General features: G+C 48.6%; 1 protein-coding gene across 2 annotated transcripts in view; it reads right to left on the bottom strand.

The window, feature by feature from the left end:
* The window catches only part of INPP5D (inositol polyphosphate-5-phosphatase D), a 133,700-nt gene that overhangs the window by 9,835 nt on the left and 103,577 nt on the right, over nt 1-20,288 (bottom strand). For both annotated transcript variants that reach the window (XM_043964523.1, XM_043964522.1), the window contains exons 22-25: nt 13,663-13,750; nt 6,430-6,579; nt 4,920-5,016; nt 1,689-1,967 (exon numbers count right to left, since the gene is read on the bottom strand). In XM_043964523.1, the coding sequence (XP_043820458.1) occupies nt 1,689-1,967; nt 4,920-5,016; nt 6,430-6,579; nt 13,663-13,750 (614 nt within the window). The remainder of the gene's footprint in view (nt 1-1,688; nt 1,968-4,919; nt 5,017-6,429; nt 6,580-13,662; nt 13,751-20,288) is intronic.

Raw genomic sequence — 20,288 nt, 5'->3', positions numbered from 1 at the left:
GTGACCACTAAGCTTAACATCTAGTTAATGAGAATACTTAATTAGGAATTACCTTCCAATAACACTTAAGAATTATATTAATACTTAATTAGGAGTGACCACTAGTAATCCTTCAAAATTACTTCAACTCAGTTCAAGTTGATAGTGTCCTTTCCAAAGACGCCTTCTAAGAAGTTACTCCATCCCCATCTTGTACATCCTATTTATTTCCATGTTGTTTCCCCCACTAGCATATAAGCTTCCTGAGGGCAGGGACTGTTTTTGCTGTTCTTTGGATCCCCAGTGCTTAGCATAGAGTCTGGAGCAGGTTTGCTGATTTATTAGCATGGTGACAAGGTCTGTCGCTCTAACTGTTCTGTGTGGACCCAGTGGCACAGTGGATAGAGCACGAGGCTTGAAATCAGGAAGACATCTTCATGAGTTCAAATCTGACCTGGCACACTTTCTAGCTATGTGATCCTGAAAAAATCACTTCACCCTGTTTGCCTCAGTTTCCTCATCTATAAAATGGACTGGAAAAGGAAATGGCAAAGCACTCCAGTATCTTTGCCAAGAAAACCCCAAATGGGGTCATGTGGAATCAGACACAACTGAAATGAAACAACAACAAGGAATCCCTTTCCCCCACTGTCCCTCGTGCCTAGAGTTCCATGGGCATTCTCTTCTGCCTGCTCAGAGTCAGAGGATCTGGGCCAGAATTTCTTTCTGCTATTTAGTTCTGTCCTTGGGCAAGTCAGTGCACCTCAATCTCAGGCTCCCCCTACACCTTTAGAATGAGCCCGTTGAGTGAGATCATCTGTGAGGCCCCGACCAGCTCTCAGCCTGATTCGGAACCCAGGACTTTTCAGGAGGAATGTTGACAAGCTACAGCAGGTCTAGAAGTGGGAGCCTAGAAAGGCAGAGTGTCTAGGACTGGAGTCTTCTGAGAAGTAGAAGAAGAAAACGGAGCTATTTACACTGAAGATGAGAAGTGCCCCTTCAGGTTTGGGAAGAGTAACTGGGCCTGTTTTGTAGGATTCCAGGGGACAGAGTGTGGACCAATGGGAGATTGCAGCTCAGTAGCAGGGATGAGGGGCCAAGAAGGGCCCTTGGCTCTCCGGGGAAGGGTCCCCAGAGGCCGTTCTGTCCAGCTCACCATCTTATAATTGGCAGCTAGGAGGGGTGGGAGATAGAGAACAACTTGGAGCCGGGAAGAACCGAGCCTGAATTCTGCCCCCCACCACTTACTAGCTGTGTGACCCCGGCTGCCTCAGTTTGCTCATTTCTAAAATGAGGATACTAGCACCTAATTAACAGGGTTGTTGGGATAAAATGAGATCTTTGTAAAGCTCTCTGCAAACCTTCAAGTAGCATATAAATGTAGCAATTTATAATGGAGGAATCTGAGGTCCCAGGAAGCTAAATGAGTTATTTGAGGTCTCACAGGTAGTGAGATTCCCAGGTGGGCTTGAAATCCAGGTTCTCTGACTCTGGGGCCAGAATGGCTTCTTGGTTAGGTAATGAATTCCCTGTGCCTGGGGGTATTCAAGCAGAGTCTAGATGACTGGTGATGAGGTTGTCATGGAAGGGATTCTGGTAGTGGGGAGAAGGTTGGACTAAGGCCCTCTTCAACTCTGAGCTCTATGATTCTAGGAAATCTCTTGGCTTTCCCGGGGTCCAAAAATCTGGTCATGAACAATCATACTCACAGTTGCTCCTGGGTCCTGAGATTGGGAGCTCGGGGCGCTGAGCAGGGAGGGAACTTTTTTGGAGACAGAGGGGGCTGTGAGGGTGGGGTCAGGGGAGACTCCCCCCAGCTGGGCACTGGGGGGCTGTCTTTGGGAGGCTGATCACAGCTCCGGAAGGTGGTCGGCAGCTCAGAGGAGACGGTTGGCTTCCCGTGGAGAGGCATCTGCGGGCCGAAGTGCCCCACCCCGAGATAGCTGGGGTTGGTGATCTCGGTGAAGCTGGAACCACCACAGTGCACTCTAGGTAGGAAGGCAGACACACACACAGAGCTCAGCATTCTGTAAGGGCCCTCGGCTGCTTGGATCCCAACTTCTCCCAAGAAATTCTTGGGCTTCCTTCTTCCCTGTCCCTTCATCACCCTGCAAGCCCAGTGGGCAGCAGAGCTCACAGGTCCTCACACTAGGCAGCCTCTCCCTCTTTTAGGAAAGGTCAGGAGGGTTGTCCTACTGGGATACTCATCAATTTCCAATTCTTCTGGAGCTGGGATTCACCTAATGGATTCTCCACAGCCAGGTTTCCCCCCATCTGGGCTTCCTCTGCTTTCCAAGCTGCTTCTGGGCCCCCTTCTCTCTGAGGATGCATGCTCAGGAGAAACAAAAGCAAATTTTCCTATGAGTCCGAGTAAAATAATCTGTCTGTCCTCCAAAATCACGGGCTCAGGATCACAGACCTAGAGCTGAAAGGAGCCTCAGAAACCGTTTAGTACAACACACCCTCATTTTACAATTGAGGAAATGGAGGCACAGAGTGATCAAGTGACTTGCCCAGGGTCACAGGCAGCTGAAGAGGAATCTGAGCCCAGGTGAATCCAAGGAACAGACCACAGAGAGTGCATCAGCCAGGAGCCCAGAGGGAGAGAGGAATGACCTTCAAGTCATGCCCCATTCTGGAGCGGCCATTTGGACTGTGGGCCCTTGCAGTTAGCCAAGATGAGCGGTGGATTTCTGACCAAGAGGCCCATCCTTGCTCCTGGACACCTACCCCAGGACCTCCAGATAACCTGCATGCAGCCTTTTTCATTGATGTGATAGGATTCCCAAGTGGGCTTATTCCAATCAGCTTCTCCAAGCAGAGACTGAAGTCGCTGGCCAGGAGTTCTGGTCAGGAGGTACCATGGGCTGCTCTGAAGATTGAGGGGTGTTGGGGTAGCTAGGTGGCACAGTGGATTGAGCACTGGCCTTGGAGTCAAAAGAACCTGAGTTCAAATCTCACTTCAGACACTTACTAGCTGTGTGACCCTGGGCAAGTCACTTAACCCCAATTGCCTTAAAAATAGTAATAATAAAAGATTGAGGGGTGTCTGTGTGTATAAGTGTATCTGTGTGTGCGAGTGAGCGTTGGGGTAATATCTAGGTAGGATCCCAGGAACTCATGTCAAAGCATTTGGCCCTAATCAATGCAGATTAACCACAGAAGCCTTTTGGAATTTTTTTTCAGACTTGCACCAGTTCTCCCATCCCTTCCTAAAACTCATGTTAGGGTCCTGGTGGCCATGGACACTGGGAGGCTGAGGGAGCAGTCACTCAGTCAGTCAATAAGCATTTATTAAGTACTTGGTAGGTGCCAGGAACTTTGGCTGTGCCGATGTTAGAGAGGTCAAGAAAGATGAGGAGTGACAAGAGGTCACTAGGTTTGGTAAGTGAGAAATCAGTGGTCACCTAAGAGTCTCAGCTGTGGGGGCAGCTAGATGGCTCAGCGGATAGAGCACCGGCCCTGGAGTCAGGAGGACCTGAGTTTAAATCCGGCCTCAGACACTTAACACTTACTAGCTGTGTGACTCTGGGCAAGTCACTTAACCCCAATTGCCTCACTAAAAAAAAAAGAGTGTCAGCTGAACGCCGAAGTGAGAAGCCAGACCAGAGAGGTTTAGAAGAGAGTGAGAGGAAAAAGGAGTCAATCATTGGTGGTCTTCTCAAGGCGCTTAGCCATGAAGAGAGACAGGACCATGGCGAGGGATGATGGTGGGATCATTGATTTCTTTAGAGAAGGGGCATGAGTGTGTTTGTGGGCAGCAAGAAAAAACGTCCAGTGGCTACAAAGAGTGAGGAAAACAGCAAGCAAGGGAGGCTGAGGCGGTGGGGTCTTGGGTTCAAGAGTGCCAAGGTGCGGGGGGCTGTGTAGGCCCATTGTCTACACTGCCAGAGTGGGGCTGGGCCCCAGGATGTCTGAGGAGGAGAGAAGTGGCCCAGTCCAGGAATGGACTGGGTCAAAGCTCCCAGGATGATCAGTAGAGGGATTGGGTCTAAGCCGCCCCTGTATGTGAAATGGGGACACTCAGGCTTTAAAAAGTAATCGGGGGCAGCTAGGTGGCGCAGTGGATAGAGCACTGGCCCTGGAGTCAGGAGGACCTGAGTTCAAATCCAGCCTCAGACACTTGACACTTACTAGCTGTGTGACCCTGGGCAAGTCACTTAACCAGAATTGCCTCACCAAAAACCAAAACAAGACCCCAAAAAGTAATTAGGATAAATAATTTTTAAAAGGAATAATGAGAGTGCGGATGATACAGGGGTCAATCTACTAGAGAAGATGGGATGGGATTATGGGTTCGCATAGAAGACTTTGCCTATAAAAAGAGAAGGGCTATCTCTTCATGAGGGACAGCTGGGTGCCTCAGTGGATAGAACATGGGGCCTGGAAGCAGGAAAACTAATCTTCCTGAGTTCAAATCTGGCCTTGGCCACTTCCTAGCTGTGTGGCCCTGGGCAAGTCACTGAACCCTGTTTGCCTCAGTTTCCTCATCTGTCAAATGAGCTGAAGAAGGAAATGGCAAAACGACTCCAGGATCTTTGCCAAGAAAACCCCATGGGACAGGAGGAGGGTCCATGGAGTCATGGAGAGTCAGACACGACTGAACAACAACCACCTCCCTGAAGGAGACAGTGGGGGAAGACATCAGAGTGATGGGAGAGCAGGAGAAGAGGGAGATGGGGAGCTCTTGGTGAATGCTCCTCACCTGAGCGGGTCAGTAAGGGGGTCCTTGAGAAGTTTGAGGAGGGATGAGAAAGTATGGAGAAACTGCTGAGGGTTGTGGGAAGGTGGAGGCAGTAGGGAGGTGTCCGCCACTGGGGGTCCAATCCTCGGGGACGATCCCTTTTAGGCCTAGTCTAACTCCTCCCAGGCTTCGACTCCTCAAGCCCCAACCAGCTTCTCAGGCTGTTCTAAATGATGCGCTCACACCCACTGCCTACCTGGGGGGACACTCCCACTGTTTTGTGGGGTCATGGCTGGTGAGGCTCTTCAGGGACTTCTGCCCAGTGGCCTCGTCTCGCTCCGTCTTCACAAAGTCTAGAAGAAAAGGAAGAACAAGTAAGACCGAGCGGCAGAGCCCTCTGCTCTCCTGCCACCATTGGCATCGACCAACATTAAGGTTCTAGCTTTCTGAGCCCCCAGGGGAGCTATTCCAATGACAGGGTCTTGGCAAGGGACAAAACTCTGCAAACTGCCCTCAGCCAACAAGGGTGAAGGGAGCTGTTTTTTCTAAAAGAAATACTTTGCCGGCAGGATGGCCACTTAAGGGCTGGGTCAACAACTCTAAGGAGCCAGGGGCCATAGGGGAGCCCACGCTGGCCCACCTAGCTCATTGACCTCTTAAGGAACCAACTCTTCCATGTAAGGCGCAGGAAGTGTCTGGCGGGAGAAATATGCTCACTGACTCTTCCAGAAAGAGTCTGGGATAGTCCTCAAACTAAAGAAGCCATTTCGAAGTCCACAGGAGCAGCAAGGCTTTGGGGAGCTTTCTAATAAGGGATTCTGAGCAGAAGCAAATGAAAGATAAGATGGTGGGGGGGGGGCGGGAAAGATGCCCATTATCTGATACCATAAACCAAAGAAATCTTTAATCAGTCTCTGAGCCCCTTGGCATCTTTCAGAGAAGTGACAGGTTCTGTCGGAGCCCAAGAATCTTAGCTGCCTGGCATTAAAGATTCATGGCAAATGACATTTCCAAACTGGATGGAAATGAAGAAAATTGAGACAATCCAACTGACGACAAACATTTGGCAGATTTGTTTCACAGCATTTGCCCCCCCCCCATGTCCCCCCAAATCCTGTGATCATGGGAACATTGAGCTTGAGTTGGGGGCAAATGGCTGAGGGACCATTAATATCTAGCCCCACTCGCTGGAATCATCTTTATTTTTAAGTGTCATTTTAATACCTTTTGCAACACAGTAATTACACCCTTCACCACTCTCTCTGCTCTCTTTCCTGGTATGGTCTGCACTACTTGGCTGTCTTCTAGCACGGGAAAGTGGAAAGCTGTATTGGGGGTTCAAATTCCAATTCTACCCTTTACTCCTGAAAGCAAATCACAGCCTCCCCATGCCTCATTATTCTTCACCTCTTTCTGTTGTTCCTCTATTCCAGAACTTCTTAAACTTTTCCTACTCTTGACCCCCTTCCACCTAAGACATTTACACGCAACCCCAGGTGTGGAGGTGTATGAAATAGTATACAGATCAAACATTTACTGCCAACATTTTCACAACCCCCACATTCAGTTACACAACCCCATATAAGGTCTCAACCCACAGTTTAAGAAGGTAGGCTCTATTCTATTTGGTTCTCTAAAGGAGGGGAGTGTCTTGGCAGAAAAATGGTTCAACTTTGCTACGGTAAACTACACTGATGTTGGTTAACAGTGGGAACCCTTCTGCTGAGAAAGATGTCCTTTTCCCTGTGTCCCAATCCTTTCCTTACCATAGAGCCTCTCTCTCTTCTTCCCTTGGGAGGTCTGCAGCTTAATCTCCCCTCGGAAGTGACCCATCATCTCTCCATGGTGAGTGAGGGCAGTATAGATGGGTACCAAGGACTCTGTGGCTTCGGATCTTAAAGCAATGCAGCCTTCACCTGCAGGAGAAGATGTCAGACTCATGTGAAGATTCTAGCCATTTCCATGGAAGGCAAAAAACCCCTTGTCATATATGTTGCTGAAGAGGAAGGTGGGATGAAGTGGGCAGGGGGAGGTTAGGACTTCAGCTTTTCCCTCTGAGGCTTAGGTGTATTCTTGAGTGAATGCTGACCTCTGTCCCCTTGGGTGTACAGTTGTCTCCACGAAAGCCCATCCCTGGCCCTTCCCTACAGGAGATGAAAGAGGGAATGGCTGAGGCCTGACTGGATGGGCCTCCAAACTTGGATGTGAAATAGCACTAGATGAGAAAATGGCAATCTGCAAAGACTAGAGTCTCTAAGGGTCTTAGAGAGGAACCCAAACAAACTAAACATGAACCAGATTGAAGAAGAAGCAAGAACTCAGGGGGTGACATACGAATGACTTCATAGATTCCAGCTTTGAAAGTGGACAGCAGAAGGGACTGTGGGCACACAAGGGAACCTCAGAATTTTGGAATTGAGACAGACCTCAGCAGCCATCACATCCAATCCCCAGAGAATTCCCACCACAACCCCACAAGGAGTCATCCAAGCCTCTGCTTGAAGACCCCAATGACTGGGAGCTTGTCACCTACCACCTGAGGCAGCCCAGTGTCCTCTGGGACACCTCCTGTCATCAGGATGCTCTTTCCTGACGTCGAGCCTTAGATTGACCCTTTTGTAACTTTTCCCCATTGTTCCTAGTTCAGTCACTAACCATCTCATCCTAAAACATGCCTTGGAATCAAAGCCACACTCACTGGCCTCTGGTTCTCAGCATCTGCTCCTATTTTTCTTTGGAACATCAGGGTATGTGCCCTTGTCCAGTGCTTGGCTACCTTCCCCAGGCACCGTACTCGCTCCAGTATTGTGGGTAAGTGGCTTCCCAGTCGTGCCTCACATTTCAGCGTTGGGAGGATGGGGTTTGTCTGAGCCATCCTTGGAAGGGCATCCAGCTTGGGGAGAGCAAGCGGAGCTCTGTGTGGGAGGAGTGGGTCAGTTATCTAGCATTTCGTGGTTCACAAAAAGTATTGCCCGTGTTCTCTGGTTTGGGCCTCACAACTCTCTGAAGGGGGAACCGGGGCATTTTTAGCCCCATTTTTCAGACCAGGAAACTGAGGGTCAGAAAGGCTAAGGGTGACAATGGCAGCCTGAGGCAAAGCTGGGACTCAAGCCCAGTACTCATGACTATGTCCAGCAGGCTCCCCCCTCCACATCACTGTGGTCCATCACCATGGTTACTGGGTTATTTATGGCTCCCAGAGCTGCTGTAGCTCTTGATTTGCCAACCTCTTTCCTCACCACAAGCCTCAGAGGCAGGCGGGGGAGGCATTATTGTCCTGTTTTTATAGATAAGGAAACTGAGGCTCAAAGAGGTGAAGACAGAGCAAGGAAAGCTTAGAGCTGAGGCTTGACCCCAGATCCTTTATGTTCCAAATCTAGGGCTCTTCTCGATGCCATTTTAAAAAAAGAAGTAATTGAAAGGACAGATCTTAGACAAATAGAGTGACTCAAATGCCAAATTCTCTCTGCCACATTAGACTGGCAGCTCCCTGAAGGCAGGGACTGTTTTTGCCTTTCTCTGTATCCCCAGCACTTAGCACAGTGCCTGGCACCTAGTAGGTGCTTCCTAAATATGTTGATTAAGTGAAATGGGGAGAGTCAGCTATTGAACCAAACAGTGGCAAAATCAACCAAATGAGCAGGGGACAGGATGGAGAAACCTTCAGAATCAATGACAGACAGCTCCCATATCCACAGTGCTTTCAGACTTCTTATGAGACCTCCCAACAGCCCTGTCAGGTTTGAATATCGTCCCTGATTCTGGTTGATCAGTGTCCCTTTGAGTTGTCCAACCACCACGGCTCCTCCACCCCCTCCACCCACCTCCCAACCAGTCTCCCTTACTTGGTTGGTCCTGGTCTGTGAGCTTTGGCAAGCAGGGAAGCCAGAAAGTGGGGTGGTAGAAAGAACTGGCTTGAAGCCAGAAGACTTGGATAGAGGGGCAGCTAGGTGGCACAGTGGATAAGGCACCGGCCCTGGATTCAGGAGGACCTGAGTTCAAATCCGGCTTCAGACACTTAACACTTACTAGCTGTATGACCCTGGGCAAGTCACTTAACCCTCATTGTCTAAAAAAAAAAGACTTGGGTAGAAATTTACTACCCCAGGACCCTTCTGGCTGTCATCCGCTATCCAACTGCACATCAAAGCTCTTCTTCAGCCTGGCCCATCACCTCCTCTATTCACTCTCTTAGCCAAGGAGATCACCACCGACTTTAGTGAGAAAACAATGATCTTGTGCTAGGAGGTCCCTCCCTCCTCTATTTCTCAAAGTCTTTGATCCCCAACTCTCTTCTCCTTCACCCCTGTCTTTCACAAAGAGCCAACCTTTCTCCTTGCCAAGACCCATCCCTCTACATACATCCTTGACTCCATCCTTCCCACCTTCCCGAGCCGATTGCCTCCAGATCATCCCTACTCTGTCATTAAGTTAGACTCTCTCCCTACTTACCGGTTCCTTTTCTATAGCTACAAATACATGCAAGTCTCCCCAACCTTAAATAACCCTTATGCAATCCTGCCATCCCCTTAAATCTTGTAGCTTTTCTCCCTTTCTTAGCTACACTCCTAGAACAAGCTATTTATGATGACTGCCTTTACTATTCTTCTCACTTCTGACCCTTTGCAATATGGCTTCTGATGTAATCACTCAACTGAAATTGCTATCTCCCAAATTTAATTTTAAGAAATAAAAGAACATTTGTTTTCTCCCCCTTCCCCCTGCCTCCTAATTGGGAAAAAGAAAAACAGAAAAAAAGAAAAACAAAACCCTTGCAACAATTGTGCATGGTCAAACCAAAGAAATACCCATAACCAAGGATCTCTTAATTGCTATTTACAGAGGTCTTTCCTCAGTGTTCCTCCTTCTTAGTGTCTCTGCAGCATCTGACAATGTTAATCACCCTGTTCTAGACATTTTCTCCTCTTTTCCCTTTTGTGAAACTACAGTCTCCTGGTCTGCTTCTGCCTGACTGCTCCTTCTCAATCTCTTGCTGGTTCATTATCCATATCACACATCTGAACTATGGGTGTATCTCAAGGATCCATCTTTCTTCTCTCTTGCTTGGCGACCTAATCAAACCCCTATAAGTTTAATTTTTCATCTCTCTGTTGATTAGATCCAGATCCATAAATCCATCCATAGTCTCACCTGAGCTCATCCATAGCTCTCTCCTGTTCCATATCACCTATTGGACTTTTTGAATTGGATATACCATAGATGTCTCCAACTCAATATGCCCAAAATGGAAATCAATTTCTCCACCCCCTGACCTTCCCCTTCCCTAAACTTCCTTATTTTTCTTGAGGGCAACACCATCTTCCAAATCCCTCAGGTTCATAACCACAGCATTATCTTTATCCTCACCATATCCCCCCCCCCTTTTTTTTTTGGCAGGGCAATGGGGGTTAAGTGACTTGCCCAGGGTCACACAGCTAGTAAGTGTCAAGTGTCTGAGGCCAGATTTGAACTCAGGTCCTCCTGAATCCAGGGCTGGTGTTTTATCCACTGCGCCACCTAGCTGCCCCCCCACACACATATCCAATCAGTAGCCAAACGCTACTGTTTCTATCTTATTATATCTCTGCTGTATGAGTAGACAGAAGGAGAAGATATTAAACACCTCATTCAAGCCTTCATCACCTCTGGTCTGGACTATTGCAACAGTCTTCTATTTGGTCTCCCTCTCTTATACCACCCCCTCCCTCCTCCCCACACATTCTCTCTTTCCCCCTCCCCCTCCCTCCCTTCCTCCCCCACCCCCCTCTCTCTCTCTTCCACCGAGATGCTGAAGTGGTTTTCCTAAAGTTCAGGTCTAACCAAGTCACTCCCACACACCATAAACTTCAGTGGCTCCCTGTTGCCTTCAGATTCAAATGTAAACTGCTCTTGTTGTTGCTAGTCTGTTCTCAAAGAGGACCAATGACATCACAAGGGGGATGACTTGCATGGGCTCTGTGGTTTTTAAAGCTCTTCCCAGCTAGCCCCAACCTATTTTTTCAGCTGTGTTCTCTCTTATTCACCTTTCCACACTCTGTGCTCCAGTAAGATTGGCCTCTTTCTGTTTCTCACACATGACATCTCACATCCTCCCTCCAGTTCTTTGCATTGGCCATCTCCCATGCCTGAAATGTGCTCCCTTGTTGTTTCAGCCTCTGATGTTTCTGCATATCAGCTCCAGAACCACTTCAACATGAAGTCTTTTCTGATCTCCTCTAGGAGCTGGTTCCTACCTACTACCCATTTACCTCAAATTTGCATCTATTTTATATGGTTTGCACATGCTTATATATATACAGATTGTCTTCCTCCACAGTCAAACCAAAAGACATTAAGCACCTACTGTATACTAGGCACTGGAGATACACAAAGAGAGGCAAAAGACAGTCTCTGCTCTCAGGGAGCTCACAAATTATTGGGGGAGGCAAAATGCAAACAGCTATGGAGTAATGAGATACACCCAGGATAGATTGGGGGTGATCTCAGAGGGAAGGCAATAGAATTAAGAGGGATAAGGAAAGGCTTCCTGCTGGGAGGTGGAGATGAAGAGGGAGAACCTTTCAGGCATAGAGACAGCTGAGAAAAAGCCAGGAGCCGAGAGATGAGACTCTTGTGGGAGGAGCAAAGAGGCCAGTCTTGCTGGGTCGTGGACTATGTCGTTAGCAGAAGAAGATAAGCTTCTCGAGGGCAGAGGCCACTTCAGGTTTCTCTCTGTAGCTCTGGTGTCTCGCCCAGAATGGGCACTTAGTGAATGACTGACCGACTCTGGGCACGTCTTTATCACTTAGATGACGTTTTTCTCTTACATTTAGTAACTAATTATTGTATTAGGACCAAGGCTTTTCCCCTTTTCTACTGCTTCATTCAGGAGCCAACAGTGTGGGAAGTTTCTCTTAGAGATTTACCCAGGCCTGGATCTAGTCAGAGACCGGAAGAAAGTCTAAGTTTGGGCTAAGGGGTGTATTCCCGCCATTGTGTTTGCTTAGAGAGGTCCAGGGAAATGGAAACTGAAGTCTCTCTGACCAAGATTTGAGTGACCCACGTCACTTACTAGCCCAGCTCCCATTTGATTAGCCAATCAAAGGCAATTGGGCATTCCCCAAGAACACCTCCTTTTGAAGGGCATATAAATTGACCCCGTGGCCACTGGGGTCTTTGGTCTAAGAGAGACGGCCAGATGGTCATCCTTTGATTAATAACCTGCTGGCCTTAGTAATAAAATAATTACCCAGAAACGATGTCTCTCAACTTTTTAATCATCCCCTTTAGGAGGAGGATATTAACACTCACAGCCTTTGCCTCCCCCAGAATGAGCTGTGAGAATCCAATCCAACCAGATGAGCAGTTATTGGTCAAAGGATCAAAGGAGAGAATAAGTTGCAAACCTCCAAGTGCCAAAGAAATGTCAGCTGCTACTGTTCTCTAAACAGGGAGGGGAGGATTTTGACATCAGAGTTTGACCTGACGGGAGGGGAAGGAGGAGAAAGGGAAGGCAGGGGAGGAGGGAAGGATGTGGCATCTGAGGTATGGGAGGGCTGGCTGCTGAGCCCTCTCTGGGTGAGTGAGATCTGGCCAGAGGCTCCCCCTCCCCTCCCCTGTGGCCCAGGGTGCGGCTGCCTTGATATGGATGCCCACTATGGTCCCTCCTGCTGCTTCCTCGGCTACTCTGAGGAGCACGGCGGGCGGGGAGGGGGGGCGCCCTTCACGTGCACTCGCTTCTCCTTTCAAGTCCCAGCCTGACTCAAGGTTAAGTTTTTGATCTAGATGACAGATCAGATAACTGCTGAGGCCTGGGGTTGAGGTTGTCACACCTCTGCAGTCCAGGGAGCCTGCCAGTCATCTCAAGAATAAAAATAGCTGACAAAGAACTCCTTAAAGGTGCAGCTAATGGTACAGCCCCAGAGTCAGGAGGACCTGAATTAAAATCGGACCTCAGACACTTATTAGCTGTGTGACCCTGGGCAAGTCACTTAACCGCAATTGCTTTTTGTTTTTGTTTTTGTGGGGCAATGAGGGTTAAGTGACTTGCCCAGGGTCACACAGCTAGTAAGTGTCAAGTGTCTGAGGTTGGATTTGAACTCAGGTCCTCCTGAATCCAGGGCTGGTGCTTTATCCACTGTGCCACCTGGCTGTCCACACCCCAATTGCTTTTTTTAAAAAAAGCACTTTGCAAATAATCTCATTTGAGCCACACAACAATCTGGGGGGTAGGTTCATAGAATCATGAATATCAAGTTAGAAGGGACCTTAGAGAGACTACTGAGTCTAACCCCTTTATTGTACAGGTAAGGAAACTGAGGCACAAAATGGTTCATTGACATGCCCAGGGCCATACAGCTAAGTAGGTGCCTGAGATAGCATTTGAACTCAGGCCTTCCGACACTTTCAGCACTCCATCACTAGTCTTCAAAGTGATTCAAAGAGAACTGTTCACCAGACAGATATTTCCTCCTGTGATCATGTCAGTGCCCCAAAAGACCCAACCAACCCAAAACAAAACAAACCCCAGGACTTGTAATTAGATTCAGAGACAACCTCATCTTTCCTGTCCAGTCTCCTCATCTGACAGACCTGAGGCCTGGAGATGCCAAGTGATCTGCCCAAGGGCACACAAGTAGTCAGTTACAGAGGCAGTATTTCAAAAGCCCTGAGTTCAAATCTTGGCTTTGCCATTTACTACTTTTGATCCAGTTCCCTTTTGGGCCTCAGTTTCCCCTCCTGTCATATTGGATCTCTACTGAGCTTCTAACCTTGGGTCTTTTGAGTTTAAATGAAAGGGTTGGAAAGTGGGAGCCAATGAGGAAGGGCTGACATTGACTAGCCCTGGGTCCAAGAACGCAGCATAGGGGAAAGAGGGTAGCCTCTGGAGCCGCAGCATCACCAGGGCATGGGCGAGGCTGGGGGGAAGCAGCAAAGGGCGTCTCTTCTCCAGCTACCAGACTTCCCTCCATCCCCTCGGCAGCTCCTCACCCTCCAGGCCGCCCTTCCCGGGCACTCACCGTATGACTCATCACTGTCCGATGACTTGATGCTGATGAGAATGTGCTGGTCCAACAGATACTCGGGGTCAGAGATGATGGGGGTCAGCTGCAAGCAAAGACAAGGTCACAGGATGAGTGCTCTGAGGAAGGAGGCAGAGGGACGAGGCTCTCCCACACAGAATCCTCAGCTCTCTAGCTCTGGGCGAGCCTCAAGGCCCAAGAGGCCGGGAGTGGAAGACCAAGGACTGAACTGACAATGGAGGATGGTAGAAAGAATTCTGGACTCGAGTCAGAGGTCCTGGGTTCCAATCCCAGCTCTTCCACTTACTACCTTTATGAGTCTCCTACAGTCATTCAGCCTCTCTGGCCCTCAGTTTCCTCTTCGTAGAATGTGGGGGCTGCACTAGATCTACAATCCCTTCTTAAGCTATGACCTCAGTGGACTCGCTGAAGTCATGGAACTAATCAGGAAGTCTTAACACCTTGGCGTTGGCTCCAACAACCCCTGGGTTGGGTTTCAACACAGCGGGTATTCAATAACTATTGGAATGGGTTGAACTGATAGTACAGAGATTTATCATTATCATAGAGAAACGGATTTGCGCATGGAGGGCACTCTAGCGGCTTTGGGTTCACGTGATAGCCCACTGTGCCCTCTGGATTTCCAGTTCCTAGTGGGCCCGTGCCCTTCCTCTCAGACAGTACCTGGTATTAGTTTTGTATTTACTTATACACTTCCATGTTGTTTCCCCCAAAAGAAGATATATTCCCTGAAAGGAGGGACTATTGTATCTTTGCATCCCAGGTTTTTGACATAGCGCTTGGCCCATAGTAGGTGCTTAATAAGTACGTGCTGAGTGTGTCTTCACATGTAAAATTGCCTTCTTGACGAGGGAGGGGCTGCAGGGAAGGAGAGAATTTGGAACTCAAAATGTGAAAAATAGAGCTTCTAAATAAACAAATAATCGAAAGAACCAAATGCCCATTGAGTCAGATTCAATAGAAAACAAGCCCAGAGAGCTGAGGTCATTTCTTATGAGTGACAGGGACTCCCCTACTGCCTCTTCTCCCCAAAAGCTGGCTGTGTGGGACCTCGGGGCTAGACCTGCTTATTTTATATCTGCTCCCCTCAGACTTTGGCCAGGGTAGTTCTGGAGTGTCTGGAAGCGCCCTGCAGGTTCTATCTCTCCCATCTTAGCCTTCTGCCTTCATGATGGTCCCCCTCTGATGCCTCATGGCAGAGTGAAGGAGACCCAGGGTTCTCAGCAGACCACAAGCTCTGGCTGGCCCTGCTCTATAGGAAAAGGCTTCTAGCATGGGCTTGGGAGGTTGACGTGTGTCTGAGAACCAGTCCCGCCACATCTGTAGAGAATCGCTTGACACAGAGCTGACTATGGTGAGATGAACCTGTTTTTTCCAATACAATTCACAAAGGTCATTTCCCAAGGTGTGGGTGGAAGGAGTGACTACAGCATCAAGCAGACGGCCTCCGGATGTGTTCACTATGAGCCCCCATCATCCCTGTAAAAAGCTCTACTTAGCAGGCTGGGTGTTGGGGGTGGCAATAACACTGACTTCCTCATAGTCATTTCTGATGATGGAGCTGGTCACATGTCTACTCTGCCCCCCAGAGCATGTCACGGTGGGCAAGCTGGTGACCAGAAGACTGAAATGACATGGGGAAAGATGGGCATATGCTCAGTAAGCACTTTCCAAAACCAGATCCCAGGTGCCTCAGCAGCCTGAGTGTGTACGAGGGATGGCAGATGGGGAAGGGGCTGGGGCGTGGGAAGCCCCCAAGAGGCTGAGGAACAGCTAAGGCCGAGGGGCTTATGTGTACACACTGAGAACTTGGGGGTTTCTGAAAGTCTGCTGGGAAGCAGTTATCAAATACCCAGTTTAAAAATAATTGGGAGGGGCAGCTAGGTGGCGCAGTGGATAGAGCACCGGCCCTGGATTCAGGAGTACCTGAGTTCAAATCCGACCTCAGACACTTAACACTTACTAGCTGTGTGACCCTGGGCAAGTCACTTAACCCCCATTGCCTCACTAAAAAAAAAAAAAATTAAAAAAAATAATTGGGGGGTGGGGCATTAAGGGTTAAGTGACTTGCCCAGGGTCACACAGCTAGTAAGTGTCAAGTGTCTGAGGCTGGATTTGAACTCAGATCCTCCTGAATCTAGGGCTGGTGTTTTATCCACTGAGCCACCTAGCTGCCCCCAAATACCCATTTTTACAATGAAATGCCTACTGTGCGCCACACTCTATGATAGGCTCTGGGGATCCCGAAGGCCCTCAGGTTGCTGAGAGTCTCTCAAGAGCTGGAACTTAAAGGTTTTTCACCTGGGGATAAAACAAGGTATGTGTGTATGGGGGTAGGTGGGGACTGAGATACATCTGAGAAGAGGAGGGGGCAGATGGAAGCCCAAATTGGGACAAAGCTGCTCTAAGAAGGGTTGGGGAGGGGAAGGAAGATGGCCTGAAAGAAGAGTATTGTAGTACGAGGCTGAAGCTGTATAGGCTGGTTGTCTCCTGACAGAGAGACCCCCAAATCCACACCATGACCTAGAAGGGCCACTAGGTGGTGCCGCAGTGCACAGAGTGCTGACCCCTGGAGTCAGGAACACTCATCTTCTTGAGTTCAAATACAGCAGCAGACACTTACTGCTGTGTGACCCTGGGCAAGTCGCTTAGCCCTGTTTGCCTTAGTTTTCTCATCTGTAAAATAGCTGGAGAAGGAAATGGCCCCAGTATCTCTGCCAAGAAAATCCCAAATGGGGTCACAGAGAGTCGGACACAACTGAAAATGACTGAACGAGTTACATTTTTGCTGAAAGACACGTTGTGTTGCACCCTTCCAATGCATCGTAGCAATCTGTGTTTGAGTCTAATTCCCTTACTAGAACAGGGCTACTTCTTCCCTAACTCCCCAGCTGGCTTAGCACTCCACACACAGTAGGCTTTCAGATGCCACACTGGCTGCCTAAGCGGGTAAAGGAGTGAAGGTCTTCCAACAGCAACTGATGACGCTGTTCCCCCTCACCCTGCCTAGACCAGAAACTCTCTGAGGGCAGACCATCTTGTATCTCTGGGCCTGACATAGAACAAATGCTTAATAAACCTGGCTGACTCACTGATGGTCAGGTAAGGATTCTATTAGGTTGCTCTGAGGGCCCTGCCAACTCTGAGAGATTCTGGGTTGGAGCAGCTGAATTGAAGGTTGAATTTGATTTTCCAGGAGCCCAGAACCTGTTTCTCAAAGTCAGTCCATCTCATGTGAAACACGGGCTGATGCTTGAAATTCGGCTTTGCCTGCCTTTCCCCGACATCAGTTTTAATTGAATTCACACTCGGGTCAACCTGGGTGAGCCTCTTTCCTCATGTGGTGAGAGGACCCTAACTGTAAGGACCCGTCATTCTTGACTGCCTGGGCCAGGGGCGCTGGATCCAAAGTTCTCTCTGAAGCCCTGGCTGCTTATTCTTCAGGCCCGGGAGAACTCTGTTCCATGGCCGAATTTCCCTCTTGACCTTAACTTCACCCACCTAGCACCAGGAAGGCCTGAAGCAGCCCCATCTCCCTTCCAGTAAAAAACCCAAATTGACTGATGTTCAAAGAGTCTGCTAATGTCCCTCCAGGTCAGGACTGTTGGCCTCAGGACACGAGCCACTGCTTTGCAACGAGCACTGATTTTGTCCTATAACAGTCACGTCTAAATGTTTTCCCTTCACACCCCCCAACCCTTCATTTTACACTTAAAAACATCCTATTTTCCTCCTGCTGCCACTCACAAACATGACTCAAGCAGACTTCTCTAGCCTCCCTCATCACTCTGTGATTCACAAGGTCTAGGGGAAAGAACCTTTGACAGGGAGGCAGAGGGCTCGGTTCAAGTGTCCCCTCTTGTGTGAACTGCCTTTGTGACTAATGAGTTCCCTCCTCTCACTGGGTCTCAGTATTCTCATCTATAAAATGAGTCATTGGATGAGATATGATTGAAATTCCCCTCCAGTTCATAGATTTTGAGGTCAAAGGGACCTCAGAAGCTATGTGGTCCAACCCCCTCATACGTCTCATACAATGACTCATTTTACAAAAGAGGAAACTGAGGCTGAGAGGGGAAAGGTGACTTGACTAAGGGCACACAGGTAATAAGTGGCAGAGGAGAGATTCAAGGCCTCCTCAGTGCTTTTTGTTGCTGTTCAGTTGTGTCTGATTCTTCAGGATCCCATTTGGGGTTTTCTTGGCAAAGAGACTGCAGTGGTAGAGTTTGCTATTTCCTTCTCCAGCTCATTTTACAAATGAGGAAACTGAGGCAAACAGGTGAAGTGACTTGCCCAGGGTCACACAGCTAGTACATGTCTAATGCTGGATTTGAACTCAGGAAGAAGAATCTTCCTGACTCCACGCCTAGTGCTCTATCCACTCTGGCACTGCCTACTTGCTTGTGCTTACTGAATGCTTAATGATTCCATCATTTTCAATTGTACAAGGCTGGGATGATGGTGGCTGGATGGAGAGCACAGGACCCCAGGCTTGGCATGGAGGCGTAAGGAATGTTCGTGTTAGAAAACAGAGACAATGTCCAGAATACACTTGGTTTGTGAGTCTCACAGTGCTTCCAGAGGCTGGGGCCAGGGTACCTTCAGAAATTCAGCAAACATTTACCTAAGTGCTTCCTCTGCACAACATTCTCTCTCCACTTCCCTCCCTCTCTCTGACTGATTGTCTCTCTGTGTCTCTCTCTCTGTGTTTCTGTCTGTCTCTGTCTCTGTCTTTGTCTCTGTCTCTCTGTCTCCTTCCCCATACACCCCCCATCTCCCTCTCTCCCTCTCTGCCGGTCTTCCTGTCTGCCTCAGGGGTGGGTGTGTAGGTGGGAAGATTTAGAGATGAGTAGGATGCAGTCTCTTCCCTCATGGAGTTTACAATAGAGCAGAAATGGACATACAGAATAGTGTATTCCTTTAAGGCCCAACTCAAATGAAACCACCTTAGGAGACTTTCCCTCATTCTCCAAGCTGGAGGCCATGTCTCCGTCATCTGCTGTCTTAGCACCTTGCGTGAGTAACAGGCGGCACCATAGCACCTGTTGTACATGCATCACAACCCAATCTGTATCCTAATTACCCAGGCCTCCTGCCAGACTCAGAGGCCCTTGAGGATGGAGATGATGCCCTACTTATCTCTGGGTCTCCCCCAAGGGCCTGGCACAATGAACTACATATAGCAGACCCTTAATAAATGTTTGTCAAACTGACGAATGAAGGAGGAACTTGCTAATAACACTTAGAGTTGTCCAAGGTAAGACAGGGCTGGCTTAGTAGGTAGGGAATGCCTTGTCTCTTGGAGGTGCCCAAGCAGAGGATGGACAACTCTTTGGGCACATTGAAAAAGGGCTTGCTGGGTGGTGTGGGTCAGACTAGATGATGTTTGTTGGCCCTTCTCACTAGGGGCTTATGTCATTTCTTTTATCCATTAGGATGTTTCGTTTCATGGCTGGAGGATGGTGGGTCCAACACTGGCCAGAGCAAAGCTTCTTAAACCGTGGGTTGTGACCCCATATAGGATTATGTAACAATGTGGGGGTCCTGAAAAATTTGGCAACAGTAAACAGTTATGTATGCCTACATACCTGGGGTTGCATAAAAATTTCTTAGGGAAAAAAGGGGTCCCAAGTAGAAAAAGTTTAAGAAGCCCAGGGTTGGAGTGCTGGGTTTGGAATCAGGAAGAAATGAGTTCAAGTTCAGCTTGGGACAGTTACTAATTGTGTGACCCTGGGCAAGTCACTTCACCTTTATTCCCCTCAGTTTGCCACATCCGTAAAATCGGGATGATGATAGCATCTACCTATCAGGGTTGTTGTGAGGATCAAAGAAGATGTAAAGTGCTTATAGCGTGGTTCCTGATGCATAGTAGGTGCTATATAAATGCTCATCATCATCGTCGTCATCGTGGACAAAGCATCTATGCACAGGTGGCCAATGAACTGGTGATGTGCCAGAGCTCCATGCTTTGCCAGGTAGTTCTCAGGCAGGAGACACAGTTTATTGCTGAGACTGGACTCAAAATGTTTTTTATCACAGTAGCACTTGCCAGAGTTTGTGTTCCATTTGGATGCCCCTAGGCTGCCACGAGGCGTCAGAGCAGAGCTTTGTGGAAGGCGTTTGCTTTGCTGGTGTCTTCTCCAAGTCAGAACAAAGCATAGAAGGCCCCTGGCCCACAAGAAAGGGCCCAGCGCACCGAGTGAGTCCTTGGGAAGTCCCCCAGGCTGATCAGGGACAGATGGGCAATGATTGGCATCATCAGAGGGAACACTTACATCAACAAGACCATAGATCTAGCCATGGATGTGTTCATGTATCATGATACTTAAAAGCAAAAAGCATGCTTAGGGTTGATGGCTATGGGTATATTTTGAATCTCTACTTTTTGGGGGGGTGGGGCAAGGAGGGCTAAGTGACTTGCCCAAGGTCACACAGCTAGTAAGTGTCAAATGTCTGAGGCCTGATTTGAACTCAGGCTCTCCTGAATCCAGGGCCGGTGTTTTATCTACTGTGCCATCTAGCTGCCCAAAACTCTACTTTTTTCCCCAAACCTCTACTTTTTAAAAGATGCCTACACTTGTGCCTAATTTGTTATTGAGTCA

Source organism: Dromiciops gliroides, chromosome 4 (assembly GCF_019393635.1).
Source record: "Dromiciops gliroides isolate mDroGli1 chromosome 4, mDroGli1.pri, whole genome shotgun sequence".
Classification (NCBI taxonomy): Eukaryota; Metazoa; Chordata; class Mammalia; order Microbiotheria; family Microbiotheriidae; genus Dromiciops; species Dromiciops gliroides.
Note: the sequence above shows the minus strand (reverse complement) of the source record. Positions and strands in the feature narration are given on the sequence as shown.